This window comes from Rhipicephalus sanguineus, chromosome 2 (assembly GCF_013339695.2).
Source record: "Rhipicephalus sanguineus isolate Rsan-2018 chromosome 2, BIME_Rsan_1.4, whole genome shotgun sequence".
NCBI classification, from domain to species: domain Eukaryota; kingdom Metazoa; phylum Arthropoda; class Arachnida; order Ixodida; family Ixodidae; genus Rhipicephalus; species Rhipicephalus sanguineus.
Window position 1 is genome coordinate 119844905 of NC_051177.1, and position 11943 is coordinate 119856847.

Genomic DNA, 11943 nt, shown 5'->3' on the forward strand with positions numbered 1-11943 from the left:
TTGCTTTAATGTCAGCCATGAGCCAGAAAGAGAAAAGTACTCAATAAACAAGTGTGGCCTAAATAGGTGCATGGCTTGCAAAGGCATGCATTACAATGACAAGCGGGCGACATCAAAGCAACCGTGCACAGTGGACCAAGTGACATGCCTTGAATGACGTGGATGGTATCCCAGCAGCTCGTTGGAGAAGCACTCCTACATACACGCAGCAGTGTTGACCACAAAGCGGTTGCATGTGTTGGCGACCGCTCACCAGGTCTGCATGGCCGCCAAGCACCGCCAAACCGCCAGTACAAGTGATGCATAACTTCTCGTTCTTCGGTGTATTTCATTGTGCTCAGTGTTTATTGGCGAAGTTAACAACAACAAAAGGATGCCATAGACCTCACACAAGTAACGAGCGCAGCAGCTTCCTGCAAGTATATGTATATACCACAGCTCCCATTTTCCAATAGGCTCGAAATGCAATTTCACATTATCTTTTTTTTCTTTCAATTCTTTTAGTTGAGTGCTCCAGTGGGCATCCTTAAAACTGCTACAGAATGCACTATCATGTATTTTGAGAAAAAGAACAGGTCCACACGATCACAAGAACTATCAACGGCTTTTTCTTCGTTTTTAGTAACTCACAATTGCCAGAAAGGGGGGCCACAATATGTACTGCTAAGCATTTCAATGCAAAAATCCGTCAGCATCCCTAGAAAGAGAGAAGAAAAAAAAAATACATGCAGGCATGCGTTTCTAGTGGCATCCACATTGCCCTCAAAGTCAATCAAGTCCAACAACTGGGTTCAGTTTTAACTGACCAAGAAAAAAAAAGGTAAACAAATTAGAAGTTCAGTCCAGAAATAGATACAACTAGTCACTTGATGAACCATTTTTTTTTTTTCAATCCCCCGGACCCACGAAGCAACAGCACAAGTCCTTGAAGCAAGTCCACTGTCCGAGCACGCACAGGCCACATACATTCCGAAACACTGCGCGTCTGCTGTCTCGCGGCGGTGCGTCCAGTCTGTCATTGGTCATCAAGTCCAAGTGATTTTTTAGTCCACTGTTTTCTTTCTTTTTTTACAAGTCCTAGGAGTCCCAAATTCTGACAAAGTCAAAACAAACACAAAGAAGAAGTCCATCCAATGATGCCAGTTCAGGTTTTTTTTTTTTGTAAGTCTCTTCCTTTCGGTAAACCCACTGACTGATAACAATTTGTGGTCACTAGCATTTTCCCACAAAAACAACGAGAGGAGGTCCGGAAGAAGGCTGTGCAGCAAAGTTCCATTCACTGGCCCCCAATCCTACCAACAAGGGGGGGAAAAGAAAAAAAAAATCCCAAATGTCCACGTGTAAGTTTTCCCACCACCTTTTTTTATCTTTGTTACCACTTTGCCCACTGTTACATTTTTTTTTCTTTTGCTTTGCGCTGCATTAACAACCACATGATAGGAGTTGAGAACCAGTGAGGTAGAGAATAAGACAGAAAAAGAGATGGGTGACCAAAATTCAAGCGCACAAGCCAGATGAAAGAGCGAGAGCAAGAATACATTGGCCAGCGGCAAGGGGAGGAAGAGATTAAAAGATCGAGGAATGGGCGGGAGAAGAAGAAACAACAATCGTGCCAAGCCTTCGGCAACTTGGCGGTGGCAAATGAATCTAGAAAAACTGGTGGTAAGGAGAAGGTCCAGTAGTAGCAGCAGTAGCGGTACGCATTAATCTCCGGCAACCCGGCCCAGCGTCACCGGATGCACCCAAAGCACCTTCGTTCTCCTCTTTAACTCTGGCAGGAAACCGTTAGAGCAGTTTTCCAATGCCCCACCTCCCTCATCCCCAGATAGAGTTATCCACTGTCGGTTAACAGCTGTGCAGCACAGAAACAAGAGAAAGGGCATCGGAAGGGGTAAGCACTTGACGGGAGTTTACAGGGAAAAAAGGAAAAAAAAGAGGCCCGTGGTCCTTGCCTCGGCGGAGGGCACACACATCACGCGAGGTGCACGCGCACACGAATAGCACACGCACGCACACAGCAGAACCACAGAGAATGGGCCACGCCGTCGCTGACGTCGAAAGCCTCGGCGCACGGGGAGTGTCACGGTGGCGCATTTCCAGTCGTCGTCGTCTTCATCGTCAAAGGGGTTTCTGTGGCAACGGGGGGTCTTGCAATTGGGGAGGGGGAAAATAACACCGCCGAAGGCCTCGCACCGCACGCCACTTCACCTGTGAGAGGCGATGCAAGGTGCATGTTTTCAACCCGGCACTGCCACAGCTATTACTCGCTACTCTGAGGAAGCATGCTAGTGATGCCAGATGTTAAAAAAAACCACAAAAGCAAGAACCGATAGGCCCACTGTAGCCGTGAAGAGGCCATCACAGCATATAGCTTACGCAAGAGAACTCGTGGCATCTGCTGTTTTCAAGTAAGAAACAGTGTTGCCTACCTGAAAAGAAACTTCACGACGTGATCAAGTAAATGTGCTAACCTAAACATGCCCCCACAGCAAAGAGTGGTTGGTTGTGCATAACGGGAGAGACATAAGCAACGAGAAACAAAGAACAGTTGTTACTGCTTACAATGCAAAATTTATTAAGGTAGCTTGACCTGACTTGCTGCAATATGTGTCATTAACATCGTTCTTTGCTCTTAGTGCCACAGGTTTGCTGTGAATAATACAGCAAGCATGTCCCAATCTGCTTCAGGCTGCCAATGGCAAGTAGTCTGCAGTGCATGTTAGGCAGCTAGTAGCACATTTTTTAGCCCACAAAACTAGTTGTATTCAGCATTTAAAACTATATATGTAAGTGCAGAACAAGTCAAGCAAACATTGCACATTAAGCAAGGCTCTAGGCCTTGTACTCACTAAAGTTGTGTCAGCTGTGTTCCATCATTGGTAGAGTCATACAGTAACACTAACTGCTGGGATTTATCATCCCCAAAACCACAATATGATTATGAGGCAGACAGGAGGGCAGCACTCATGAAATTTCAAACACCTGTGGTTCTTTAACAAGCACCTAAATCGAGCAGGCCTCTAGCACTCTGCCTCAATCGAAATGAGACTCGCAGCTGGGATCAACCCTCGCAGACCACGTGTATGCTTCGAAATGGTGGACAGAGTGTCGCCACTTCAACGGTGCCAAAAAAACGTGGCCGCACTACCCTGGCCTATTACATCAGCTGGCCTAAAGCAATGGCGTGAGGCGAAACTGAACGTGCGTTCCAAACAACGATCTCCGATCACATCCTTGGTTGGTCTTGTACTTTGGTAATGTGAAAAAAGGTTCCATTAATTGGAATCAAGATCTTGGTATCTCTCTGTAAACAGAACCGCTGGCAATAATGAGACCACTCAAGAAGGACAACACAAGCAAGAAAAAATTAAGACATTTTTAATTGGTGGTCTGTTTTCTGGTTCCTTCAGGTTCTGTTGAAGAGGATTCTACTGCAGTTGAAAAAGCATTGTGGAAGGGGTGGTATAATGGGCATGCTCCAATTCTGGCCAGCAGTGGAGACAGTCAACATAGACAACTAAACTTCCAAGCCCCAGTGGCCTCTGTAGTGGAATGTGTCTAGAAGATGTCTGTGAAATGTGACGCCATCTTGCATTGACAAGGGAAAGCTTTAGGTGCACTTAACATTGCCTTCTTGTTTCTTAATTTCTTTACTTTTCAAACCTATGATAAAAACAACGTAGCTTACATTAGGTACGTAGGAAATTGCAACTATGTTTTGTTCTGAGCAAGCGGCCTCCCAGAAGTTTTTCAAGCCTTCTACTGAGCTGCTATCTCGTTTCGACAACAAAGTAGCCCGTATAATTATTTACTTTGATGCTGTCCTCACAAAGACGCTTCTTTTGGCAGCTTTGCCAGAACTGGAATGACACTTAAGATGGCTGCTGCCTGCTTAGTGAGCATTGGAACACACTCAATATAGCTAGCACTGACACTGCATGTTTATCATGCTGTCTTAATTCACATTAAGGTGCTCCAATGTCTACCTGTTTGCCTTCTGGGCAGATGGCCTGTTGCATGCACCATCGGACATCATCAGATGCACGCATAAAGGAGAAAGAGAAGTACATGGGGAGGGGTTACTCACCACGCCTGCTGGTGGTGGTACCTCGACTGCATGTGATGGTTGCTCGTTGGCATGGGCATCTGCTGCAAGCCCAACAGAGAAGACATTGAATGTGCGCAAACACGAAGCGCAAGTGACATGCTAAGGCATGCCAAGGAGAGCAGTAAATGCCGGCTTACCTTGTTGTCCTTCATTGCTTCTGCAGCTTTTAAGTGGTCAAGATTGGGCAGCAATCCTGGCTCTGCTGCAAAGTTAAACAGTTTGTTAACACTTCCCATAGATCGGAAGCAGTGCAGCAAAATGCCTGTGTTGTCACTAACTAGTACTTCAGTGATGAATTGAGTGCACCCAGCTCTGAGCCCCACATCTTCTTTTGAAACACTACCAGGTATGCACCACCCATGTGACATATGTTCAGCAGTTGCACTGCTTCACAGTTATCAAAGAGTGCACCCACAGGAACTTGCTTCATCACCTTTCTCATTTGGGGCCCACAAGAAAACCGCATTCAGTTGTGGAAATAAGGGCAAGTGGAAGCCATGCATAACTTTGCTGCTCGATTGGTCAAATGCTCTAGAGTTGAAAGTCGTACGGGGTGCAACAATACATGCCCCACCTTATACAGTACATGGCAAGGGGCCATTGAAGGCACAATAAGCAGTTGCTGCCTTGACAAAGATAAGCAACCACTCTCGTCGAAACATTCGCACCAGCGACATTCCCTATTTGATGACCTCTCAAGAGATGTTGAACAATGTTTAGCACGATATATAAGCCTAGTGTTCAAAACAAGCTTTGCCAGTAAGCACTGCGAGTGTGAAAGTTCAGGTTAGGCAAGCTAATGGTGTGCCAGCTAGCCAAGAACATGTAGATTCTTCACAACGTGATTGACAGCAACTAGGAATATGAATTCTTAAATACTATAATATGAATAAAGCATGCTCCCTACTAGTGAAAGACAGCTTCAGATCAATTAGTGTTCGATGTAGTAAACGCTGACCTACTTAAAGGTCCACGGACACCAGAACTGAAACCTCGAGATGTTTGTGTTGTTTGATTGTCCAGTATATGTGGGCACTCCAGCAGACTATTAGTGGTGGCCGTTAGAGCTTCAAGATATTTTAATTCGATTTTAAAGTAAGCGCGAGTGCTCATCTGAGTTGGCAGCACCTCACGACATCTCCACTGGTATGACGTAGATCGAGGCCCCGTGTGACGTTCGATGAGTAAAGCGAGTAATGTCGATGTCACAGAAGATTTGCAGGACGCACACAATACCACGACTGGCACCCAGCGAGGGCTATTGTTCCTCACCCTCTCGTTCTGTTGTCGGGCTGCTCTCAAGGTAGTTCTGGCTGCTTAGGCCGGGAAAGATTTTTCTTTTTCCCGAGGGGACACTCGCTAACAGGCTTAACCTGCCGAAGCACCCACATGGTTTTAATCTCTACCGTGCGCAGGGCCCCCAGTTTGAAAACCGCGCTTTCAACGACAGCATGCACTCAGGCACTCTCCCACTGTGGGGTGCTAGTTTCTTACGGTTTTAGGTAGGAGTTTCTAAGTGATGACGAACTGCTTGCAATCAACGATGGTAATGTTCATTATACAATATGTTAGAGCATTTACGAGTTAATTTAGGCATTACAAGACATAAAGCTACAAATTACAGTAAAAACGTCACAAACAAAAACTTCTCTGTCAGGGGTCCTTTAACAAAGCAACTAGAATGATCTGACAGTTTAGCACACAAGGCGCAGTAAAAAAAAAAGGCAATCAATCCATGCTACATTAAAAAAATCAATTATTTGGATATGTACAGAAGCACAATTAACTGATACTTGCAACAATAATGAGAGGCCAGCTTGCTGCTGCCCTTTTAAAACACTCTCAAAATGCAATCATGAAAATGTTGCGACTGCATTGAGGACAGAAGTTTCCAAAACAAGTCATTATAGTGGGGTGTCGATTCTATGCAACGCTCAAAAGCTTGAGAGCTCATAAAATTGCCAATTGCGCCTGCTGCTCTTTTCGAATTCAATGAAGCGATTTTAGATGGTAAGGAAGCAGAACATAACTCACTTTTTAACACCCAACCCTTTCATCTAGTCTGGACTCCACTGCCAAATAAATTCTCAACAAATGCAATTCCTAATTAAATCTGGTAGAAAGAATGATAAAATTTCCTTTAGTGCACACAGGACAAACTCAGAACAAGCATAACAAATAAAACAAATAGGAAGAAAAGACCACTCTTGGAAATGACAGGACAGAACATCTTCAAATTCAAAAGCAAACGGAAACAAGAACGGTTAAAGCCACAACCCATCAGTAAGCACAGAGCACTTTGCCCTCAGCCAGGCCAAGAAAAAAAAGCAGCATATCGAGTGCGACGTCAAAAGGTGTGGTCAGACCTGGTCCACCCGCCGGAACTGAGGGAAACTCTCGTTGTTCATCCTCCTCCTGACGCTTTTCGTAGTGGAGGAAATCGTCAAAGATGGACGTAGTGTGCCGGAAGCCGTGCAGGATTTTGAGCACCTGGCGGCCCTTGTCCGGCGGCACCTCCTGGGTGTCCCGCGAGTTGGTCACAGGCTTGTTCTCGTTGTTCTCAAGCCGAATGTGCCGAAGCTGAGAGTTGGGCACGTCCTTGACGTACACCCAGCGCACACGAAACTGCCCTTTCCACTTGTCCTGCGCCCATACCGACGAAGAGGCCGTGTAGTCCACAGGCGACACCATCTCGGCCATGCCACAGAAGTGGCCCGACCCGTTGACGCTAAAGAAGAGCAGCACGGGGCCCTGCGCATCGCGGTAGGCAGCGTCCAGCCGCTTGTTTCCGTGCTCCGTCGAGCACCAGATGGAGTACTTGATGGATCGGTGGATGTCGTCCTCCGAGTAGCTCTTGATGATGAAGAAGCGCGCCCCTTTCGGCTCCAGGTCAAAGTCCTTGGGGTTGTAATTGTTCTCGAGTCGGAGCTTTTCCAGCACGGGATGCGTGTAGCTGCTCTCGGGAGGCGGTGGTGCCTGGCTCGCCCACGGCGCGGCACTGCCCCGCGGCTTCGCACCGTTCTTTCCCTCCCAAGTGCCAATGTCCATAGGATGCTTGCTGGGCACAGGCCGGAGCCAGAAGGGGGCTTTTGCTTTTCACTGCCTTCGGCTTGGCCGGCTGGCTCGCTACAGACGCCCACGACAGCTTCTTGTCGCTACCGCCCAGCTTCTTGGGGTCTTTGCCGTACGGCTCCTTGGACCCAAAGTCCTTGTCACCACCCAAGGCCAGGGACCTCAAGCCTTGTTCGAGATGCTTCAGCCCTCTGTCCGACATGCCCGCCTGGTCATAGTCACCGCGATAGTACTCCTCCGGGTAACCCTTGCTTGCTGCCGCTGCCGCCGCCGGCTGCCCAGAGCTCGCCGCCGTCCCCCACGTCGAGTAGTCACCACCACTGCCCGGGAAGAAGCCGAAGCCCTGGCCATATCCCGCAAAGCTGTTCTGACTGAACATTCCGGCACCCCCGTCAACGTAATGCTGCGGCGGTTGTTCGCCGCCTGCACCCATCTGACCCCCGTAGGAGCCAAAGAAGCCGACAGGGTCACCACCATTGCTCCAAGCTCCATCGCCGAGGCCCTGGTTCAAGTAAGGAAAGGACATGGACGCATAGTAGCTGGGGATGTACGGCTCGCCCAGGTTCGATGTCGACAGGTGGGGCTGGTAGGTTGTCTGCTGCTGCGCAGCTGGCTGGGGCTGCTGGTTCTGGTTTCGCCATGAGTCAAACTCTTCATCCTTGACCATGTCCTTCGGGCCGTTGCTCACTGCTGCGACAATAAAAGCGGTACAAGCTTTTGTTGTTAAGATTGTCACGCAGCAAATATCTCTAACACAAGGCTAGACATATTTCCAAACTGCTCTATACTCAGTTACAACCTAAGAAAAATGTCAGCCACACCCACAGAACGCGCCTGCACTTCAGCTGTGAAAGACAGCCGCATTAGCTGGCTCCCGCTCGAACCACAAGTACCTTTTCTCGGCTAATGTAACTAGATGGCTTGCATTGACGTCACAGAAACCACCATGTTGGAGCACCAGCACATGGAGACGTGACGTTTGCGATGTCTCATTAATGATGTCAAAACATCACATGCAGGTTCTTTCGTTATTCACGCACAGACACTCCTGCCACGTTGTTTTCACATTGATGCAATTTGTTTGTCATCAAAATCACCATCGTGGAATACCAGTACATTCACAAGCTGCATCCATGACGTCACATGCAAGCCATCTATACAATGCATATGAAGAGCTAAAGGTTCGTCGTTACTACCTAAAAAAATTAAGTTTGACTGAGCAGCGATGTCAGAATCCTTGATGAAATTCACCAGGACAGAGTTTCCAACCTAAAACCAGCAACACTAACGTGCATCTATATCGGAAAGTCAACTATCTGAACACTAGAGAGAAGTGCTCAACATCACAAAAATGAGTAAGCGCTATTGGGTATATCACTTATGCTAATTCTCTGTGGGAGGGACAGCGCCGAATGTGGGCGGAGCTGACCTTTTGTTCTAAAGTTGTAACAGAGTATGCCAGCCGACACATATCCTAGATAACTCCCCAACTGAAGAAAATGAGTGTACTATAAATGCAATAAAAATAGCAGAGATCTTATCAAGCACTGCTTACGTGGACACCTAGAAGAAATATTGAAGCTTTACTAGTAAATTACGCTTAGCAAGAAGCAAATGCTAAAACAAAAGGTGGGTGTTGGCACTCCTCTTTAAACTTCCTACACAAGTTCTCAATCTTGATGGCGTCTACTTGAAGACTAGATTAATTTTCAAGAGATTTAGCGTATTTAACAGGAATAATAATTGCTGGGGTTTTACATCTCAACACCCCTATACGATTATGAGAGACGCTGCAGTGGAGGGCAGGGGCGTAGCCAGAAATTTTTCGGGGGGGGGGGGGGGGGGGGGGGGGGGGTTTCAACCATACCTTTTGTATGTTCGTGCGTGTGTTTGTATGTGTGCGTGTATATATACGCCAGCAAAACTGAAAATTTTCAGGGGGGGGGGGGTTGGTGAAGGGCTCCAGAAATTTCAATCAGCTGGGGTTCTTAAACGTGCACCTATAGTTGGATACAACTTTAAAAGTCAGCGGCATTTCCTCCTCAAAGGCAGACGAACACAAGCCTGCACTAATGGGCGCGCACTCGGGACTGACTTCATGAGCGGGACGGCCGGTGGCTCCGCCTTCAGAGAACATCGGCACGTGCACGAGCGGGACTATTTCTTTAGTCGCGGTGGCAATCGGCTGCCGCGCTTCGATTGTCTGGGCGGAGGAGCCTCTCCTGACTTCTCAAGTTGTGTCGGACTATAAATCTAAGTACACGGGCCTCCAAGCATTTTGCCTCCGTCGAAATGCAGCCAAACGAATACAGTAGGTTAGGACTACCTATGCACAGATCCATGAAACTACAGTCTGTACTTCGAAGTCAGCAGCATTTCAACCTCACAGGCAGATGCACACAAGCCTGTACCAATGTGCACACACTTCAGACTGACATCATGTGCAAAATCGCCGGTGGGACCCCGCCTTCGGAGAACACTGCCAAGCACATGAGCAGGGCCATTTCTTTGGTTTTGGAGGCGATCGGCTGCTGTGCTTTTAGCATTTGGGCGGAGCCTCTCACGCCTTCTTCAACTGTACCCTACTATGAACATTAGCTACCGGCGCTATAGTTCTTGCGGCACAAGGTTTAACAGCACTAAGACTATGTCTCCACTTACTCTGTGAGTACTCAATCTTCTGTCAAATTAATGGAAACAGAATTCCAAGTTACTGCCTTAACAGTTGGTGTGGGGCTGCACCTTGGCATTCAAGGAACACAAACCTCGATAATACAAACAGTCCCAGTGCATTGTGTCTCTCTTCATTCCACAGAAGTTGTGCAAGTTACGTAGATTCCACTGTAGCCAACTTACATAAGTTACTGCACACGCATGAGGCAGCAGCACTAGGGCCCAAGAGGTCCCGACTGCTTTACTTGTTGCTTCCAGCAGTTCAAACAGGTAACATTGATCATTCTAGTTACATAGCCTTTACAGCAGTTACTCATTACCTGGTATTACAGCGGACATCTAGGCAACACAGAAATGAGGCATTTGCGGGGAAAGCGTGTCAAATTAAAGCGCGAGTTGTAATAAGGCATTACAATGTGGCACGCCTCTCTCGCGTAAGTTAGCACCACACGGCAGCTCATAGTTTGGTGATATACGAGAAAAGGAAGTTGTCGCGGCCTGTCCAGCTCGCTACGTCACTATGCCTTTCGCCTCTTCTTTATCACCTGAGATAACGCGTTCTGCCAACCCACCGGGGAATGCCTACGTTATCTTTACTTCGCGAAAGGCCCACTCTTCCGAAGCCGCGCTATAGGTGGTGCAAGGGACTCAAAAGAGCGTTGGCGTTATCGTTGGCGCCCGATAGAGCAAAAAACGCGGCACACCTCGACTCTGGGGCAACGTCCGCGGTCTCCGTTGCCAGGCTGCTGTCACAACGCTGCGGACGATCGGCACACCATCGGCGCCGGGCATCACATGTCGACGCCATCGCTCCTCCGGCCGCTCGAGAACGGATGCGGGCGTGCCTTGCGCGGGCGGATCTTTTCTCTCGCTCGCGCTGGCTGCGACGTCGACAAGTATTTGCGCGACGACTACCTACGCGATTCACTCACGGCGACAAAAAAAAAAAAAGCCACGCTATCGACGTCTCCCGAGACGCATTAGGGGACTGGGTCGTCGGCTCGCCGCGAACAGCTGGCGACCAAGGCGGCGCCAAGATGCGCAATGCATAGCGACTGCAGGCGTCAAACGCGTCAGTGCCGAACCCCGCAGTCCAAGCGCGCCAGCGTGCCAACAGCGGTCGCCGTCCTCTGCTCGAGGCGCAACTGTTGAGAGCACACAAACGCGAAAAAGGTCGCGGGGATCAAGCGCGGCGAACAAAATCGCACTAGAAAAAAGCAAGACGCGTTTTAGGCTTAGAACGTGTAGCACACGCAACACTGCCGCCACACACGTGAGAGTGGACGGCAGTCGCAGTATTTGTCGGCGTCGTACGAGCGCCTTTTGGCGCTGCACTTGTTTGCAAGCGGCTCACACGCGTTTTGTTTACCAGAAGCACCTCTGTCGCTGCGTGGGTCGCGCGAACTGCCCACCACACAAACTGGGCGACGGCAACAGCAGCACGGATTCTCACCTGGATTTCCTTGGCTTTTCATGCGTTGCATCTCCAGGAATCGGCAAAACGTGAACGAAACCACGGAAAGAAAAAAAAATCGATCGTTCAACTGTCAGCACAACTGCTGTCCCAAAGTCTTCGCGTCCCGAACCCCCACAGAGCACTTCAGAAAAAACACGAACGTAGGGAGGCCATCTTGGATGTCGTTTGAACACAGCGAGACATCACACAAACCACTGTTGGCCGTCTTGCTTCCCTTCTGATGACTGGCTAGCGGTGTGGTCGGCTTCTCTTTGGCGTGTCTTATCTTTCCGGTGATTTTTGCCCGCACTGATCTGCGTATGCAGTCCGCGGAGAGGCTACAAATGTCTTAAAACCACCACATATGAAACACTGGAACAATGGCGGCTCCTCATGTGCCCGACTCCCGCCTGAGATAGTCACGTGAATACGAACGTCATAGCGTGATGTTCTCGGCGATGATGCCTTCAGCACGGCTGCTGCATTTCGTTTCTAGACTGTTCGATTTTGCAAGCTCGCTAAACAAGACATGGTGTAAAATGCAGTACATCCGAAGATACATTCAGTGCCGCTTCCAGTGTGGCTATGGCAAAAATGAAAGCGCGTTCCCATGCGATTCACTTTTCCGACGTTC

General features: G+C 48.6%; 1 protein-coding gene across 1 annotated transcript; it reads right to left on the reverse strand.

Annotated features, from left to right (window-relative positions):
• Positions 1-314: 314 nt before the first annotated feature.
• LOC119383587 (YTH domain-containing family protein 2-like) lies at positions 315-11738 on the reverse strand. Its single transcript, XM_037651828.2, is given in 6 exon segments — positions 315-2208; positions 4088-4149; positions 4246-4310; positions 6475-7157; positions 7159-7870; positions 11307-11738. Coding segments are annotated over 6 exon segments (1557 nt in total). The 5' UTR covers positions 11338-11738; the 3' UTR covers positions 315-2204.
• Between the last annotated feature and the right edge of the window lie 205 nt (positions 11739-11943).